The sequence below is a fragment of the Hyperoodon ampullatus genome, assembly GCF_949752795.1.
Source record: "Hyperoodon ampullatus genome assembly, chromosome: 1".
In the NCBI taxonomy this organism is placed as follows: Eukaryota; Metazoa; Chordata; class Mammalia; order Artiodactyla; family Ziphiidae; genus Hyperoodon; species Hyperoodon ampullatus.
Window position 1 is genome coordinate 32,630,010 of NC_136914.1, and position 21,401 is coordinate 32,651,410.

General features: G+C 37.7%; 1 protein-coding gene across 2 annotated transcripts in view; it reads right to left on the reverse strand.

Annotated features, from left to right (window-relative positions):
• Window positions 1-20,988, reverse strand: part of GRIA2 (glutamate ionotropic receptor AMPA type subunit 2) — a gene marked incomplete at both ends in the record, with an annotated part of 147,082 nt that extends 126,094 nt beyond the window's left edge. For both annotated transcript variants that reach the window (XM_079698102.1, XM_079698103.1), the window contains 2 exons: window positions 20,202-20,342; window positions 20,901-20,988. In XM_079698102.1, the coding sequence (XP_079554228.1) occupies window positions 20,202-20,342; window positions 20,901-20,988 (229 nt within the window). The remainder of the gene's footprint in view (window positions 1-20,201; window positions 20,343-20,900) is intronic.
• Window positions 20,989-21,401: the final 413 nt, after the last annotated feature.

Sequence of the window (21,401 nt, forward strand, 5' to 3'; positions counted from 1 at the left end):
CCTTGGAGCTGGAGAGAAACGTGGTGGCCCAAGGTCACGCCTGTCAGCCTGTGATCCCCTGGGTCTCACAACAAAGACTGCGTAAGTCAAAGACAGCAGATGCATCGCTCAGAAAAGAGTTTCTGCACCAAGTCAGGGACAAAGTTTGAAGGTCCTGATTTATAACTTCATGACAGCGTCAGTCACCTTATTTATACAGACAATACACAATCCACAGACCACAAGGCCCTGTGAGCTAAGAACCCAGCCTAAGACTTGTCTGGGGACATCTCTATTCATACTGAACAGGTGACCATCCCCCAAAAACAGACAAATCCAGATGCAATCAAATGAAGCTATTCTGTCATCCTAAAGTGGTTCTGTGCGTGTGGAAATAGTATTTGCTCCTTCCCAGTGAATATTTCGGCGGACATTTGCTCTGATGAAGCTGCGTTAGGGGGATAAGATCTTGGCGTTGCCTTTTGGTTTACCTTCCAGCCTAAGGTACCTGTGAATCTCGAGTATGCATAAGTTAAACCAGGGCTTAAGGCTTTCCCTCCCGCTGAATCCCAGCTGCTTGGCCAGCTCTCTGCTTGCCTCCTGAGAGAGCTCACACATCTCGTCTTTTCTCGTTCAGGCCCTTCCTGTTCCCTTGCTGGAGAAGATCATCAAGAGACACCGGCCACCTGTTGAGCCTCTAGCTGGACCCATAGAAGGAGCCGCACCTTATGCCCACCCCCGTCCTTGGCCTGTACCTCCCACTGTGCTTCCAGCCCAGAAGCCCTTCAAGGACGCAACCTTGTGAGAACGATGCGGGGCTGGAACCATCTTCAGGGTGCACGTGGTTAAACCCAGGACAGTTTATTTTTCTTTTTTTAATTTTTAAATTTCTTTTTATTTATTTTTTTATACAGCAGGTTCTTATTAGTTATATCTTTTATACACATCAGTATATACATATCAATCCCAATCTCCCAGTTCATCCCACCACCACCACCCGCCCGCCACTTTCCCCCCTTGGTGTCTACACATTTGCTCTCTATATCTGTGTCTCTATTGCTGCCCTGAAAACCGGTTCATCTGTACCATTTTCTAGGTTCCACATATATGCGTTAATATACGATATTTGTTTTTCTCTTTCTGACTTGCTTTACTCTGTATGACAGTCTCTAGATGCATCCACGTCTCTACAAATGACCAAATTTTGTTCCTTTTTATGGCTAAGTAATATTCCACATCTTCTTTATCCATTCATCTGTTGATGGGCATTTAGGGTGCTTCCATGTCCTGGCAATTGTAAATAGTGTTGCAATGAACATTGTGGTACATGACTCTTTTTGAATTATGGTGTTCTCAGGGTATATGCCCAGTAGTGGGAATGCTGTGTCGTATGGTAGCTCTAATTTTAGATTTTTAAGGAACCTCCATACTGTTCTCCATAGTGGCTGTATCAATTTACATTCCCACCAACAGTGCGGAATGATTCCCTTTTCTCCACACCCTCTCCAGCATTTGTTGTTTGTAGATTTTCTGATGATGCCCATTCTAACTGGTGTGAGGTGGTACCTCATTGTAGTTTTGATTTGCATTTCTCTAATAATTAGTGATGCTGAGCAGCTTTTCATGTGCTTCTTGGCAATCTGTATGTCTTCTTTGGAGAAATGTCTGTTTAGGTCTTCTGCCCATTTTTGGATTGGGTCTTTTTTTTTAATATTGAGCTGCATGAGCTGTTTATATATTTTGGAGATTAATCCTTTGTCCATTGATTCATTTGCAAATATCATTCTGAGGATTGTCATTTCATCTTGTTTGTAGTTTAAAGATTTTAAGTTTCATTAGGTCCCATTAGTTTATTTCTGTTTTTATTTCCATTTCTCTAGGAGGTGGATCAAAAAAGATCTTGCTGTGATTTATGTCAAAGAGTGTTCTTCCTATGTTTTACTCTAAGAGTTTTATAGTGTTCAGTCTTACATTTAGGTCTTTAATCCATTTTGAGTTTATTTTTGTGTATGGTGTTAGGGAGTGTTCTAATTTCATTTACATGTATGTAGCTGTCCAGTTTTCCTAGCACCACTTATTGAAGAGACTGTCTTTTCTCCACTGTATACCCTTGCCTCCTTTGTCAGAGATTAGTTGACCATAGGTGCAAGGGTTTATCTCTGGGCTTTCTATCCTGTTCCATTGATCTATATTTCTGTTTTTGTGCCAGTACCATATTGTCTTGATGACTGTAGCTTTGTAGTATAGTCTGAAGTCAGGGACTCTGATTCCTACAACTCCATTATTTTCTCTCAAAATTACTTTGGCTATTCGAGGTCTTTTGTATCTCCACACAAATTGTAAAATTTTTTGTCCTAGTTCTGTAAAAAATAACACTGGTAATTTGATAGTGATAGCATTGAATCTGTAGATTGCTTTGGGTAATATAGTCATTATCACAATACTGATTCTTCCAATCCAAGAACATGGTATATCTCTCCAACTGTTTGTATCATCTGTAATTTCTTTCTTCAGTGTCTTACAGTTTTCTGCATATAGGTCTTTTGTCTCCCTAGGTAGGTTTATTCCTAGGTATTTTATTCGTTTTTTTACAATGGTAAATGGGAGTGTTTCCTTAATTTCTCTTTCAGATTTTTCATCATTAGTGTATAAGAATGCAAGAGATTTCTGTGCATTAATTTGGTGTCCTGCAACTTTACCAAATTCATTGATTAGCTCTAGTAGTTTTCTGGTGGCATCTTTAGGATTCTCTAGGTATAGTATCATGTCATCTGCAACAGTGACAGTTTTACTTTTTCTTTTCCAATTTGTACTCCTTTTATTTCTTTTTCTTCTCTGATTGCCATTGCTAGGACTTCCCAAACTATATTGAATAACAGTGGTGAGAGGGGACATCCTTGTCTTGTTCCTGATCTTAGAGGAAATGCTTTCAGTTTTCACCATTGAGAATGACGTTTGCTGTGGGTTTGTCATATATGGCCTTTATTATGTTGAGGTAGGTTCCCTCTATGCTCACTTTCTGGAGAGATTTTGTCATAAATGGGTGTTGAATTTTGTCAAAAGCTTTTTTTGCATCTATTGAGATGATCATATGCTTTTTATTCTTCTGTTTGTTAATATGGCGTATCACATTGACTGATTTGCATATATTGATGAATCCTTGCATCCCTGGGATAAATCCCACTTTATCATGGTGTATGATCCTTTTAATGTGTTGTTGGATTCTGTTTGCTAGCATTTTGTTGAGGATTTTTGCATCTATATTCATCAGTGATGTTGGTCTGTAATTTTCTTCTTTTGTAGTGTCTTTGTCTGGTTTTGGTATCAGGGTGATGATTTGATACTATCATAGAATGAGTTTGTGAGTGTTCCATCCTCTTCAACTTTTTGGCAGAGTTTGAGAATGACCGGTGTTAGCCCTTCTCTAAATGTTTGATAGAATTCACCTATGAAGCCATCTGGTTGTGGACTTTTGTTTGTTGGAAGATTTTTAATCACAGTTTCAATTTCATTACTTGTGATTGGTCTGTTCATATTTTGTTTCTTCCTGATTCAGTCTTAGAAGGTTATACCTTTCTAAGAATGTGTCCATATCTTCCAGGTTGTCCATTTTATTGGCATAGAGTTGCTTGTAGTAGTCTCTTAGGATGCTTTGTATTTCTGCAGTGTCTGTTGTAACTTCTCCTCTTTCATTTCTAAATTTATTGATTTGAGTCCTCTCCCTCTTTTTCTTGATGAGTCCAGCTAATGGTTTATCAATTTTGTTTATTTTCTCAAAGAACCAGCTTTTAGTTTTATTGATCTTTTCTACTGTTTTCTTTGTTTCTATTTCATTTATTTCCATTCTGATCTTTATGATTTCTTTCCCTCTACTAACTTTGGGTTTTATTTGTTCTTCTTTCTCTAATTCCTTTATGTGTAAGGTAAAATTGTTTATTTGAGATTTTTCTTGGGCTTCCCTGGTGGCGCAGTTGTTGAGAATCCGCCTGCCAATTTAGGGGACACGGGTTCGTGCCCCGGTCCAGGAAGATCCCACATGCTGCGGACTGGCTGGGCCCGTGAGCCATGGCCGCTGAGCCAGCGCGTCCGGAGCTTGTGCTCCGCAACGGGAGAGGACACAACAGTGAGAGGCCCATGTACCGCAAAAAAAAAAAAAAAAAAAAAAAAGAACGTTGGTAAATATTAACAAGTGATTATTTTTTCAGTAAAATTAATGTTCTTTTTTATTTTCTTTTGTGTTTTCCAAGTTTTCCACCTAATAAGTACTTTTATAATTAGGAAATTTTTTTCTAATCAGAACTTTAGAAAGTTTTTATGTTAATTTTGGAGGAAGATTTAAATAAATGTGTCCTGAATTAGATTCACCTGAGAAACATTATGATGTACAATGCCTTGAGAAAACTTAAGAGCTAAATAAAAATGAATGGAAATAGGGACAAATATGATTACAGAGTGCTTTGAAACCTGAATTTGCCAAAGACAATTAAAAGTAAATGGAAAGCTAATTCAAACATTGAGGTTTTTAAATGAAAACAAAAAATTATTATGACATATATTAATATCCATTTAGACACAAGTGTAAGTACAGCCAGAAAAAAAAAAAAAGAAAGAAAAGAAAAGCAGAAGTCATCCCTTAAAAGAGAACAGGGTCTGTGTTCCATGGAGTCCTTTAGAAAAATCTGTCTGTTTAGGCCACCTTTGTCCTGTTCCACTGTGGGACCAGAACTACATTACATACACCCTTAGTGGTACATCATCATCTTTAGTTCTGAAAGATGGCTTTTTCTGACTTTCCTTTGCCTTTAGCAGTAGAGTAAGGAATTAGACCAAGCCAATGTTAGGAAAATATTTAATTTGTTTAAAGTATTAGCATAAACAATTAATACTGAAGTTCTGCCTATGTAATTGTTTTGTGTTGATCCAGGTAACATTTTTCTATTCTCCAAAAGATATTAAAATATAAACAGATGACTAGAGTGTTAAAGAAACTGAATGAAATACATTTTGTAAAATTGTTATCTAGAAAGTTAAAATCTTTCCATTTTAATGATCATGGAAAGGCACTTCAGGGCCACATTAAGTTCAGAGTTCCATAAAATGTAGTTGTTAAAGATTTATAAATTCCCTGATGTTTGGCCAAAAATACACAGTGTATGCCATCCACCATAAGGCAAACTGAAAGTATTCGTTGATGAAATTAACAATTTAGTATTGTATTTAGCATTCCAGTTTAAATCAGATTTATACCATAGATAGCTGGATATTTGGCTTTAGAGAGACCACATAACTAGTTTTTAAGACAAACTGAGGATGAAACTATAAGTTAATAAAACCACGAGCATCTGAATTCCTTTACCTTTATTGCATATGAACAGCATTCTCTGGTTTTAATATTCTATTTGTGAACATATACGGATTGTTACACTAAGTTATCTTCAAAGGGACATTTGAAACCCAAGTCATAATCATAACCCATTACTTAAGCCTTGATATAGGTTAAGAATAGGCAAACCAGCAGTCCATTTAAGTGACAGTAGCACTGTAATGCAAGCCAGAAACATAACACAGTCCTTTATTTATCCCTCTGGGCTCAGTGAACCTTCAGAGTCTGACATCCTCTTTATTGATCTGAGACCACAGTGACACAGAACCACAATTTATAGGGACAACATTACTCAGGAAATAAGTACCTTGGAGTACTTAGACTCCTTTGCCTGTAACAGAATTTTAATCTTGTTTATTTCATTTTCTGTGTAAGTTTCCTGTTTGTTTTTTAAATCCCTGAGGAACTATTTACACAAGAAGAATATCTGATGGCATTTTAAATTGAGGAGGAAAAAATGGATTTTTTTTATATGCTGTGAAATTTGTCTAACCTTATGAAAGAAAAGGCTGTATACCTATTTTAGTATTTATCCCAAATAAATCCAGATGAAAGATACGTTTCAAATCTTGAAACCAAAATAGGATGGGTATTAAGTAAAAGGATGAGCAGTTCTTTTTCTTTAAACCACACTGAGTGGGATAGTCTTTCTGAGCAAAGCACAAAAATCCTGAAGCAATAAAATAAACCACTTCTAAATTTGACTGAAGAAAATTTAAGAATATATGCATTCTTAAGAATTATAAACAGAAATCATGGTTTTAAAAAAATCATGAACAGGTTAAAAGAAGAACTACAGACATAGAGAACAGACTTGGGGTTGCCAAGGGGGCAGTTGGGGAGGGATGGAGTGGGAGTGTGGGATTAGCAGATGCAAACTAGTATTTATAGAAAGGATAAACAACAAGGTCCTACTGCAGAGCACAGGGAACTATATTCAATACCCTGTGATATACCAACATGGAAAAGAATCAGAAAAAGAATGTGTATATATGCATAACTGAATCACTTTTCTGTACAGCAGAACTTAACACAACATTGTACATCAGCTATACTTCAATTAAAAAAAATCTGGCTAAGATAGTGGCAACTCATGACAAGTAGGTGTTACTTTCATGTATGTTGTATCGATAAATAATAAATAGAGCCACAATCCAAGAGAAAACTAGGCAAAGCTATGAACAGACCCCTGAGTGCAAGCACATGCACACACATACACAGAAATGCAAATAATGCAGTGAGGAACGTTTAACTTCAGTCAAAACGTATCGTTGTCAATCTAAGCAGTGAAATAGCAAGAGCAAACCTTAAACAAGTTTAATATTGTACACTAGTCCGAAGAGTAGGTGAAAGCAGGCATAGTCCTACACTCTAGGTAGGAATGTAAATCGCATACCTTTTTTGAATATGTAGCAAAATTTTAAATGCAAACATCCTTTGACTCAAGTCATTCCACTCACAGAAATCTATTCTGCAAACCCACTGGCACACATTATTAATATAGTCAGGAAAAGATGGAAACAGTCATCAACAAAAGACAGGCTAAATAACAACAGAATACCATGCAGGAATTCTAAAGGAGGAAACTGTGCCGATAAAAGAGGTCTCCAGTTTATGTTAATATAGCAAATTATCAAGATACGGAAAGAACAGTGTATTTATGACACTAGTATTTCTGGAAACCATTGATGGTGATTATCTGAGAGAAGCGGAATTAGGGGAGAAAAGACATAGATAATATCTATTATATCCCCTTTTGTAATGTTTAAAAATTACCACGTGACTGAGTTACTTACTTCATAATGTTTAAACCTCAAAACACAATCCTTAAGAATCTAAATTCTAATTTTTGCATGTTTTAGGTTTTAAATCACCCACAATACCTAAATGTTATTGTTGACAAATTTTTAATACTTTTATATATTTCTTCTACATGTTAAAACTGATTCCACTTTTTTCAGATAATCAAGATTTTGCCACCTGAAATTTTCAAACTGCTATTATCATCGTTTAGATCATATAAAATCTGTTTTAACATTACAGGAGAACTAGCCAGGTGTGTCTCTTAGATTACTCATAATAGCTATATGCATCAACATTTTAAATATTTTATACACCGTATTACAGTATTGTAAGACTTGCAACCAGCTTCTTCAGTAACAAACTAAAATAGTATTTATAATAATTAAATAATTTACTCAACATCAAATTAATTTATATAAAACTACCCAGCAATTTCTGCAGTCTATGATATTTCAAACTGAATTGAAGAACTTTTGGCAGAGGCCAAAAAAAAGGAAAATCTTGCAAAATAAAATATAAATTATCATCTCCAAATCTGATTCAAAAATTAAAATTGTTTTCAAAAGATCTGCAATTCACATCACTGTTAATATCACTAGTTCCTCATTTAGTTGCCCCAGTTTTCAACAATATATTCTAAGTCAGTAGACAAGCAATGAGTTTTCAGCTTCTACTTCTTTTGTATTTTCTTCATAATTTTTATAATTACCATTTCTGCTCTTAAGATACTTTGATCCAAATCTAGTTCCAAGGTATACGATAATATTTATAAATGATCTGGAAACAATGAGTACACTATACATTCTAAAATAATACGAAAATCATGTAGCTGACCTGGATTAACTACTTCTACTTTTGTCATAAAAATAATTCTGCACTCATGAATAACTTCCAATACAGAAACCTTATCTTGTTCTTTGTCACCTGAGACATTACCTAAAAGACTGGCATTAAACAGGTCTCTACTAAAATTTTAGAAAGGTAAAGAAAGAAGAGAATCCTGTGATGGATTTGGATGCAGTAAGAGGCAGACGACTGATCCACAGGGAAGAAGCCATAAGGAGCCAGTCCCGTGTCTAATGTCACCCTTGTCATGGGCAACAACACCATCATTTCTATTTGCTCAAATGTACTGATGGTGGAACGGATAACTGAACAGTATTACATATTCACAGTTAATGATAACCCAAATCTGCATTTTTTACCTCATGCATGATTTTTAGTTCTTACTGCTTATCTGTTTTGGGATCAAGAACACATTAAAATTCTTGGTAAATGTGCACATTCACCAGTATTCTAAAAATGACAACAATAAAACCCTAGTCTCCAGTATTAGCTCAAATGGTTGTATTAAAGAAGCTTACTAATTTAAAAATTACACAGAGAGCTATGTTAGATCTCCTTAGCTACTTCCCTTCCATGCCTCTAAAAGCATGGAGCTAAGTGTATATAATTAATATGCACTCGGGGAGATAGGAAATCACTGAAATTAGCAGCATCAGTCACTGTATTATATGGAGCAATGCTTATCATTTGAATCTGACAATTTCCTCATGAGGCAGGTATTATAATAGCCCCCATTTTACAGAGGAGGAAACAGGATTAGAAAGTTTAACTGATATATACAAAGTCTTACAACTGGTAAATGTTGGAGCCGTAATTTCAAACCACACCTGCTGATTTTAATATAATGGCTGCGTTGCCCTCTGACACTGTGCAAAAACTGACCCAGGAAGCAGAAGATGTGTTTTCTAAAAGAAGTTCCTCCACAAATTTAGAGTTGCTTAGAACAACTTCAATTTGTTTTCTCACCTGGAAATGGGTATAATAATAATTCCATTTATCCTATAAACTGTACAGAGCTACAGTGAAGATCAAACAGCTAGGAAAGTGTTTTGAGAAGACAAAAGTTATGCATAAATATAAAGCTATCGAATATATAAGCTCTCTGAAGACAAGAATTTCCATTTTATTTTCCTCCACCTCTCCAAACACACTGTTTAGTTCACAGTAAAAGGCTGGGATACAGGGAAGAAGGGAATATTCGGGTCACTTATGACAAACTAATCAAGGCTCTTATTTTCTTATTTCAACCCCCCATAACAATATCAGACACGATGAGGAAACAGCTTCATCCCACAAAAGAGAAAAACACACGCTTTGTGTCATAAAGCTCCTAATCATATTCAAACCCACATTTGTCTGGTTCTGAAGCTTGGGTTCTCTCATCTGCTTTTCATTTAAAGAAATATAATTTGAGTAACTAGGTGAAATAAACCATGAGGAATCTATAATGTGTACAGTTAGACAATGTGTGTAGCTATCTTAATTATGTGCTTGAAAGCCCCACCAGGGATGAAGAGCCCAAACTGTTCAACATCCTCCCGGAAGTGACATGCGACATGGTGATACTGCTTGAGTTCCAGCATCTTGGCTTTTAAAAACCATTCTCCTATTTTAGTGTGCTAAACATATCTTTAAGGGGCTTATGAGGTTTGTTTTGTTAGTCTCTTCTTTGTCACCCAATAGTCCTTCCCTGGTATACAAACAGCAGAAAAAGATTCCAGCAAGAAACTAGAAATGCATTTTCCTCTGTCGTCAACAAGTGCTTATCAAAACCATCCAAAGATCTCAACACAGAAAGTGAGAACAAGCCCGCTAACTTCCATGCACTTAGATGTACCAAAACACAGTCTTTTACGCCTATTCTCCATTTTCAAAATAATCCTGTAATGTATGATTCCCTTTTACAAAGGTGGAAACAGAGATAGCTGCGCTAAACAACTTGTCTGATGTCACACATCTAACAGTAGGACCAGAATTCCATTCCAAGTTCAGACTCAACTAGTGCTCTTCTGTGTCCCAGGACACCATGGCTGCAAACTGAAAAGAAGCAACGTCTTTTATTTTTGTAGACAAAACGCTTGCGCATTTATCATTAAGATGATGATTCTTGACTCGTCTGTGTTCTGAGAGATAAAGAAAAAAACTGAAACGCTATTGTTCCTCGATATTCCCTCTGAATTGTTTCCTCTGTTCCAAAAATTTCCTCTCCAGATGGAAATTAATAATAACACTGTAAACTAGTAAAAACTTAAAAACTGATAAAACGAATAAAGCTACAAACTGTGAAAGTGCTCAGAAATTACAAAGCTCGATATCTCCATTTCATACACAAACTGAAAATGAGATTGAAATCTTTCAATTCCTCCCAAGCACAAGATAAGATATGAATAAAGAAGCAACTCATGCCTTAAACTGAAGTGTATCTCTCTAGAAAAACTAGCAAACACACACTTTGCCTACCATGGCTGGAGATCGGCACTTCCAGAACTTTTCTTGCCAAATTCTTGCGAGGAGGAGAGACTTTTTTTTTTTAAGAGAAGCCCTCCTCCCATTCTAGAATCCAGGAGCTACTTCTGTGGTAGCTGGATTATTGAAAACAGGCAGTCCTTTTCAATATCTGCAATTCACAATAAATAGCTTACATGAAACCTTTGAGGAATATGTTTAAAATGTTCCAAATTAGTGCCACTAAAATGTAGATGACAATATTCCCCAATATATGCACTAAACTGATCCCCCTACACCTTACAATCTTTATTCTTCAGATTGAAACTACTCATTGTGTTCTGCGTTTCAGTCCCAAATTGCGCTTGCGTGACTAACTTTATTAGTCAATAATTTTTTGCGTGACTAACTTTAATGACAAAAAACCCTATATATCATTCAAGAATTAACATTAATTTTGTTAAATATTCTTGTAAGACATGCTAATATATTTTAAAATATATCTAGGATTGTTAGGACCATTATCTAGATGTTAAAAAAGGAGAATAAATCACCACCAGATAACAAACTAAAAGATAAATTTTTCTGTGTTCTGCTGATAAGCCCTATTAGCATTTATCAGTTGCTGAGTTGCTAAATCATCTCAGGAACCCCAAGCAGGAGATAAAGTTTATTATGACTCTCATAAATTAAAACCCTAGTAGTATGTTTCACATTACATATTTTTAGCTACAACGTTTTCTGAAACTTTTCAGTCAATGTTTTACCGAGAACGACTTTTTTACCAGCCTAGAATAATAAACTGCCTGAAAGTGGTGTTTTTGCCTATGAGGGATCCAGAATGTTTCTTTTCTTTCTTTTCTCCCTCTGGAAGTGGTTAATAGTATCTAACAAATTCTATCTATCAAAAGTAATATTATGATAAGAATTCACTGTTTTATAGTAGCTCAATGTTAATGTAGAAGCCTGACTGCAGACATGCAAACTAAGCAAACACCAGGTCAACGAGAAGCTTAAACAGAAAGAGAGAGAAAAGGAAAAAAATTCCCAGTTCCAAATTCCAACTCCTCTGCCTAGTACACCAAGTTACACTGCCTCTTGGAATTTTTCCTGTTTGTCCACAGTCCCCTTCTGACACATTAAGAAATCTTGCAATTTCAATCTACAACAAAGGATATTTTTTTTCCTTTTGGTGTGAAAATAATTATTTCAAAATGCTCATTCTATCCCTTTATTCTTGCATAACCAATAAAAAAATACATAATCACATATTGCTGACATATTCTTACTGCAGTGGACCCAATACTTATGCAAGGGAAATTGTAAAATGAATACTAATTCTGAAAGAGTATTTTAATGCAAAGCCTTAGTATCAGCTGCAAAAGGTTTAGGGGCTGAGAAAACCTTTTTTTTAATCAAATTATATAATATGAGCTTCAATTAATTTTATGCAGAAGTTAGAAATGATTGACCAAGGCCATATTATGTTGTAGTGATGAAGAATTAGGTAACACTTCTCTATGTTTTCATAATAAGCATAGATACACTCAGTTTATATAAACATATTTCTATCACTTCAATCAGTATCACTGGGTTTTTATAAAGATTAGACGAAAAATATTTGCATTGAAGGGACACCTTCTGAGGTACTGAAATTTGATCAGAGTACAAGTATCAGAGCAGCATAAAGTGAATACCATAGTATTTATAGTTTGAAAGTAACTTTACACACAGGGTAAATAGCTCAGTAGAAATATGATGCCCTGTTCAGAGGACTGTAGACAAACTAGAATTCAGGCATTTCTCAATTCAATTCAGTTTGGGCTCACATTGTACATACTAAAATAAAATCAGGAAAAAAATGTAGGTATTAACATAACATAACTAAAACAATAAAGTAAAACACTGAATAACAATTTAAATAGTAAAACTGTGATGGGTATATGTCATTTCTTTAAGAAATGTTGAGGTGAAAAGTAAAACAATCTAAGAAACTATCTCCTCATAAATCCCCTTCTATAATGAACCCTTATCTCCCAAACCTACTTGTTCTATTCAGTTGAAGACTCTTATAATTGTCAAGGTTCTACATTTTAAAACTGTCTTTAACCTTAAGCTACACATTAGTACTAAACATTTTTGATGATTTTTTGCAATATTATGTTAATTAACATATGAAAAATAAAACTATAATTACAAGTTGGGTTTTTTTTGCTGAAACAAACTATCAATAGGATAAAAATAGCTAAATTACTGGAAAACAAATTCTAAGGATAAACTGCCAATACAAAAAAGAAAAAAAAAGGCATGCATATAAAACAATCACACCCATTAGTGCAAATATTAAAGCAACTGGTCCGTAAGAAACTGTGTCTATAAATTTCTCATTCTCAAATATCTCTAAAAAATATATATTTTTATAATTCGCTGCTTTGTAAAACTTTTGCTACCAAGGGGGAAAGGAGGTAGGGAGGAATAAATTGGGAGATTGGATTGACAAATACACACTACTACTATATATGAAAAGGATAACTAATAAGGACCTACTGTATAGCACAGGGAACTCTACTCAATACTCTGTAATGACCTATATGGGAAAAGAATTTTAAAAAGAGTGGATACATGTATATGTATAACTGATTCACTTTGTTGTACAGCAGAAACTAACACAACATTGTAAATCAACTATACTCCAGTAAAAATTAATTAAAAATAAAATAAAATAAATATTGGAGTTTTTTTTAATTTAAATAAAAAATGAAGGAATTCACAGAAAATTGTGGTATATAATATCCTGGGGATGGTGGGTTGGGGGGAGATAAGACAATTTTGTGGCTATTCAAGGTATATGAACAGTCACTTTTTGTGGAAAGTCCAAAACAAAAATGGAAGTGGGGCACACCCATAGTCCTCAGGGCCCTGAGAAAGGATCCCTGTATTCTAACCACTGCAACATGGCTTCCACATCACCCCAACAGCATTTATTTCAGCAAAGCATTTTAACATAGAGCAATGTAGCTTTAGAGATAAATATAATAACTTTGAACATATCTAAGTTGTAGATGAAAATGAAAAATGTATCACACCTCTATCTAAATAGGATCGGAGGCAGATTTTACCAAATAAATTGTTTCTTTTGAAATCCAAAAGTAGCATAAGAGCAAAATTCTGATTTTAACAAGTACAATTGTATAACAAGAAATTCTGCTATATGCAGTCTGTGTAATAGATAAAAAATCGTGAAGGACACAAAGCCAGCAGTGGCATGACCCTGCCATTAAGAAAGGCATGTTTTCATTCTCCATGTTAATTTTTAAATGCTTTCATTCTATAAATTAACATTATCAAAAATGACAAAATACTTTAAACTGAATAGTAACCAAAAATAATAGGTATTAGACTACTAATGGACACCTCTGTAAGAATCACATTCATTTTTCTCCCAAATTAGTGAAACCTGCTTTGAGAAACCTTTTAGCTTGGGGAAATTTTTAAATCGTGGGTGATTCTGAGATTCTAAAAAAAATCGTGGGTAACCTTGAATTCAACAACTAATTTTCCTATTGTATTGATGAGGCATAGTTACTTAAGATGTTTGGCAATGATATTCAGAACATTAGAGAAAACCTCAGAAAATTTGAATGAAAATTGCCGGAATAAAAGAGCTAGCATTTTAATCATGTCTGGGGAATCTTCAGTGGAATTCAGTTAAAGAAGAAAAATATAATTTACTCAGTGGCCACTAACATCCCAATAAAATGTTTAAATCTAATACAAGATTTTAGCTCTGTGGAGTATATCCTCTGCTTACCTAAAAAAAAAAATCTATTTCAATTTAAGTTTATTTCCTGTAATAGCATCTGCTCGTCAGATTAAGCACTTTCAGTAACTTTTTTTAAAAGGGAGGAGAACAGAGGAAGAGGAGGTAAAACACCCCACGCTCTTTGAAAAGTCAACCATACGGCAACACCTGATGGAATAACCAGGAAACAACTGGTCCTCTACAGCCTTCCTTAACATTGTCAGTGCTCCAGAACGTCTGAAAGTGTGAGTGTTTTTGAAAGAGATTCCGAGAGAATCTGGGCTCTGGCATGAATCATCATTTTATGGTCCTAATGTCAAGGTGCAATGACCCCATCACTTTAAAGGCTTGACATGAAAGGGAAACCTCTTGAGTCAGCAGGTTGAAGTCTGCAAGACCTCAAAAAGGAATAGCACAGAAATAAATTCCTGTTACTATGATGCTTCTATAGTTTCATACAGTAATTTTTATTTAAATACTCAGTTTCTCACATCCTAAATAGAATATTTCAACCTAAGCCATTCTTTGATTTCTGTTTGATACAATGTCTTTTCTTGAAATTCTCTTGTGATATACATGGAGTATGAAAGCTTAACTACAAAAAAAATCTAATGATAAATTATTATTCTCACATATTAAGAGCTACTTCATTCTTTGTAATTTCCAATTGCTTATAATCGAAGACTTACACCCCAGGTTGTAAGGTAGTGTGTTCTGGTACATTTGTCCCCAGTTTTCTTCGCACCACAAATTCTCATAATTGCTTAAGAGCATCCAAGTTGAGTCTGTTTTTATGAAATTTTTGCATACATTAAAGTGGGTAACTCCAGGCTCTCATAATTACCTCGACAAAATGACAAAACATGATAGCCCAGCCAATCTATAATTGCTCAAAATCTATAATTATAACTATACAAACACACACACACAAATTCATGCAAAGTGTAATAAAGGTTTAGCAAGCACCAATTTATGTGATGAACAGATACAAAATCTCAATAATTCATGACTAAAATTCAATGATAAGAAATATACCTTAAAGTAATATCTGAAGGACCTACTGGATAGTACAGGGAACTCAACTCAATATTTTGTAGTAATCAATAAAGGAAAATTATATATATATATATATATATATATATATATATATATATATATATATATATATATATATCTGAATCGCTTTGCTGTACACCTGAAACTAACACCACATTGTAAATCAACTCTATTCTCATAAAATAAGTAAATAAATAAGATCTGAAGAGTCAAGGTTAAAAAGCCTTGATTCTTTCTTCAAGGAAAAAGTATACTTTTAGAATTCTCTCTTGTCCAAGAGCATTTATAATCAATGATGTTCCTGAATTTCTTTCCAAATCAAATTCACAAGAAGATTGAAGATAATCTATTTTAAAAATAAAATCGAAGGCACTCTTTTTAAAAGGAATTCGGAGTTATTTTTCAAACACATCATTTTAAGTGAGTTTTTCCAAAATAGATGCCATTTACACATATTTCTTCCATCTCTCTAAATGAATGGGTTTACGTTGCTTCAAAAGGCAGTGTGCGCAGCAGTTTTACAAAAGAACAGTATTTCTCCAACATCTCCATCTGCTGGCTTAGAGGAAAAGTAGATTTTTTCTGCTGTTTCTTGAAATTTAATATTTTTATAATTTATTGTTATGAAATTGAAATATGAAACTATTAAATTATTTTTAAATAGCTTAATAGCTATTTGTCAAAGTCTTTCAGTAAAAAATAGGAAAGATTTTGAAGAGGACATTTACTATTTAATATTTTTAATTCCAAAGCCTTATATGATCAAATACTCATGTTCATAGCCCTTTTAGACAGTTTTATTTTGTTTAAAATAAAACAAATTTACTAAAACAAAGTTTTAGTAAATAGTACATTAAACTTTATTAAAACTTTTTAGAATGTAAACATATGTAGTATTCGCCTAAAACCTGCTGTTGATTTTGTTAATCTATACACAATATGTGGTGTATACACATGTACCAATATCACATTTATTATTTTCACAGAAATGTTGAGTTACTGTAATAAATTGCTTTTGTAGAAAAACTACTAGAATATCTCCACATCCTCAGACTAAACTTCTTAGACAAGACCCAGCAGACAGTGCACAGGAAAGGCCTCCAGGCCAATAAGTATTTGAAAACTATTTGAAAGAGCATTGAGGGGAAAAGTTAGGAAAAAATGAATTACTACAGGAACAGCATTCATTTATTCTCTGACATCTAGAAGACACTCAGCATATACTGAAGGGGGCGGGGCGGGGAAAGGAAGGAAGGAAAGAATTCTTGAGGCCCATTACTGATTCAACTGTTGAATGTCAGACGCTAATTTATTTATTTTTCTGATTTCATGGATTTTCTCATATTGAAGTCTTATGTTTGAGCAACCTTCAGTGAAAAAAAAAAACACCTCACCTTAGTAGGCTCTCTAGCTAATCAGAAAGAAGGAGGAAAGGAAGTGGGGAGGGAGGGGAAAATAAAAGGAGAAAGTAAGAAATTGGAAATCTGTATTTCCTCAGGTACCCATGGAAACAAATGGGAACAAGTAGGTCCTTCCATTATTCCCACTGTGACTGTGAAAGAGGGAGTGGGAGGGAGTTCAGAGCCTGCACAGTCACTTACCCAGTTCAGAATATAATGACTTCATTTCATTTGCATAACTTTAACCCATTCCATGGATCCTGATGGACCCTGAAAGCCCCATCGGCCTCAGCAGTTCCAAAGAAGTCCCTCCATCTCAGGAATACAACTAAGTGAGCAGACTAATATCTTTTCTATTTTGAAATTATATTATTAAGGTTTACAACTCTGCTTTCTTAATATATTAAATTTATATGTTACATTTAGGGTTAAATTTACCCTATGGGATTTTTATGGTTTAATTCTGAGGAAGGACAAGCTACTTTATGAACACTGATTGATGATACACATTTTAATAGTGGAGTTAAGAAGCAGAGAATTCCTTAGATTTCTGGACGAAATGGAAGAAAGTCGGTTGGGTTTCTATCAACATATTTGACACTGCTGCTTCCACTTCATATAGGAAAGAATCATGGATTCCCCCGACTGAGAAGACAAGGAAACAAAGGCTAAGGAGAAAAAGCCTTGAGCACGATTTAAGGGATCAAGACTCATCTTAATAAATTTGATATTAGAGATCTCCATTCATTTCTTGACTGTTAACTTTGTGAGTGTAGTTTATACAAGCATCTCTCTCTCTCTCTCTCTGAAAAGAGGTAAACTAATTTTACATTTTCTATTGCTCATGGGAAAAAACAAAGGATACAAACACTCCATTTCATTTTGCAAACTCTAGATTGTAAAATTCCCAAAGGAATGAAGAAATTGAGTGCCTGGTCGATGAGTTAATGTCAACTCCAGAAAATTCTATTCAATGAGTCTCTCTTCTGTACCAGGGCCTCAGCTAGTTCTGCTCAGCAATCAGTAAGACTACTTATAACACGGGAGTTGCAGAGACCATGGCTCTGAATTCCCGTGTCGGAAACTCGAAAATGCATTCAGTTCCTCACTGAATTTGTTTTAGTGTCCTAGAATAATCCATGGAGGAGAAAATTGGGGACATGGAGACATGTAACTTTTTATTTCAGCTCCATTTTATAAGAAAAAAAATCTGTGCAAAATGAAGATCTGATTTTCCCATTTTCTCAGAATTATGGTCAAGCAAATTAAATTGTGTTTTTTTAAATGAAATCTATCTCTTATTTCATGGATGTACTCATTCTGTGGAAATGTATGGATTTATATATGTGTTTAATATATGTACAGTTTCTGCCTGCATATCTTATTTCAATAAAATTTATATTAAATAAATCTATCCAAAAATATTGAGACTGAGGACCTAAACTAGTCACCTAACCTTACCTAACCATTACTTTTTAGTCTTTACAAAGGCCCAGCACAGTCATTCAGCATTTGGAATGAAGACATATTCACTGCTTTCAGGGGACCTAACTCCTGTGCTCTCAGCCAGACCCTGGCATGATTTTCACCAATGAGTGAACTTCTCTGTCATTGACCATATTCAAATTCTTTTCACCTTGTTTTAAAAATCTAGATCCTTCCAATAATCATAGCCTTGCCTTAGGTTCATTATTTTCCACAGCATTTTCACACTAGTATACAATTACATACAGTCAGATACTTAGAACAATTGTTTGTCAAACTCACAATTCAGGAAAAAAAAAACGGAAACCTGATATCAAATAAAATGAATAATCAAAATCTGATAGGTAAACAGGTCAAGCATAAAAGCCTTCAAAACTTAAACTACAGCCGGTTTCTTTGTATACATATACATATATATATATATATATATATATATATATATATATATATATATATATATATATTTTCCAAGATATATATTATTATATTCTTCTATGGAGTTTTTCTTTTAACTGCAAATCCACTTAAGCCTCTCTCTCTCTCTCTTTCCCTCTCTCCCTCTTTCTCTCTCTCTCTCTCTCTCTCTCCTCCCCACCATGCCCAGTTCCTTTTCTCACTTAGAACCAACATGTGAAGAAAACACACAACACTGCAATCTTCTTAAACAGGGTTTCATAAACAGTTGACTTCTAAGCATCTAACAGGACCATGATGACGACCCCTGCTCTGTGGTCAAAGACAGTGGTTTCGTTCCTTCATTCATTCGGTGGACGGGAGCTTCAAACCGAGCGGATGCTCTTTCTGACATTACAGTCAAGCTAACCCATGGGCTGTATGATTAAGGCTTATCACGGAGCAGCGGGACGGCCACCAGCTGCCTGTCTACCATGGGGACTCCGCGGTCAGGCTTTCTCTGCGGTCATGTTCCGCTGGCTCCTTTGCAAGTAGCCAGAGTGGGAGAGAAGCCATCTGCAAGTCCCCCCGCGAGACTGTCAACTGTGCAATAAACACTGAGAACGCCAAGTCCGAAAAGAGTCCCCGCAACCCAGCCGGCAGGAAAGGATGCCAGCCGCTGGCAGAGGGCAGGGAGTCCGGGGGCGGCCGCGTCTGGACGCGGGCCCGCCGGCCTTCCCACGGAACCGCGTGGGGACTTAATTGCTTGGGTCCCAGCACTCTGAGGCCTGGATGGAGCTCCGCGGCCGGTCCCCGGACACCGCGCGCCGCGCCGGGACTAGCGGGAAGGCTGCGAAGACTAAAATGGCTGGTCGGCGGCTTCTCCAGCTTCCGAACTCGGCGCATCCCGCCGCTTTTGGGTCCTTCTCCTCCCGCTGCCTCGGCGGGAGCCCCGCGACCTGCGAACCAGCGCCCCGGCCGGCGAGGGCCCGCGGCGCCCCGGGCACGCTCGCCGCTGCGCTCGGGCCGCAGCTACCGGGGCCGCGATCCCCGGCCTGCGTCAGCCGCGCCGCGCCCCTCGGGGGGCCTCGGGTGCCGAGCGCACTGCGGGACCGCTGTGACAATGTGTCCCGTCTCGGGGGAGCATACAGGTCACGGGGTCCGCACGGGGACCCCGAGGGAGGCCTACGGATTTCAACCCGGGGCCGTGGAGTCTACCCAGCAGCCCGACGGCGCGCCCCGGGGCACCGCGTGCTCGCGGGGCGCAGGGGTGAAGGGCTCGCCTTGAAGACTCCAGCTACACCGGGAGCCCCGCACCCAAGGGCGCCCCCTCACCTCCGACACCCATCCCACCCGAGCCCCAGGGCGTACACTCTCCGCCGCCTTTCGCCGGCTCTTCACCGCCCCCAGGCCCCAGCCAGCGGGCGTCCCCGCGATCGCCGACACCTTTCCCCCGACGCTGCCACACGCACGCGCGCGTGCAGTCACTGCGCCCCGACACTGACACGCAGGAACACACACACACACACACACACACACACACACACACACACTCCAGCCCGCTTTCCGCGTGCGGCCCCCCGAAAGGGCATAAATATTCCTTACTCACAAGCATTGGTGACTGCGAAGCTGTTGGCTACCTCCAAATTGTCGATGTGGGGTGTCAGTCTGAACTCCGAAGTGGAGAACTGAACCATCCCTACCCGAAATGCACTGTATTCCTGATCGGCGCCCCTGGGAAACAGCCCCCCTGCAAAGAACAAACACCAAGCGGGAGGACAGTGTCAGCGCCCGGCGAAAAGCAGGGGAGCCCGCTAGCGCCCGACTGCCCCGGAGCCCCTCGTTCACACTAGCAGGCCGAATAAACACATCCACGGACCCGGGAGCCGGTGTGTGTGTGCGTGTGCGTGTGCGGGAGGGGGCGGCAGCATCCTAGGCCGAGGGTCAAGGCACAGGGGGGCCCCGAGGGCAAGGTGGGTGGCCAGAAATGTCCTCCCTTCCTAGTGATCACAAGCTGTGCATTCAGAACCCCTAGAGAACCTGAACAAACCGGAAGATGCTGTGACGGCAGAAGGAATAAAAATCTGGGGGTCATTAATGCGAAGCCCTTTCCCTCTCTTGTATCAGAGGCATAGTCTTCTGCCTTTGCCTCATCTTAAGAAAAACATATATATTCCAGGCAGTTTAAATCTGGAATGCAGTCAAGGTATGACATAAGTCTACATGACATGAATTAATTTGTCCACCGTGAACAAAGATTACCACCAAATTATGCACAATTCAAAAGCAGAGCACAAAGGGTACCTACCTATCTGTATGCTGTTAGAAGAGACACCAAAAATCAGTCCCCACAAAACAGGAGAAAGGAGGACAGATATATGCATAATCTTTTGCATTTCCAAGAAAAGTAGAGCATCCACAAAATACCCTTCTTTTTTTCCCCCCTTTTCCTCCTCTTCCTTCTTCGGCCGCTCTCCTCGGCAAATTAGATCCTCTGCATTTTGAGACAGCAATGTAGCACCGAGCTGCTAGAAACCCGACGTGGTGGCAGAGGAATCCCTATTTCCCAGGTCCTGCGGGTGGCTGCCGCCCTGCGCCCGGTCCCCCTCGCGAAGTCCGGAGACTGGCTGGATGCAGCTTCCAGCAGGCTGCCGCTGTGGTCCCAGCGCCTCGGCACACTCAGCACCCTCCCATGCACTCACACACTCACCCTCGCGCGCTTCTCCCTCTCCCCGCTCTCACACGCGCGCGCGCGCACACACACACGCACACACGCGCGCACACACACACACACACACACGCACGCACA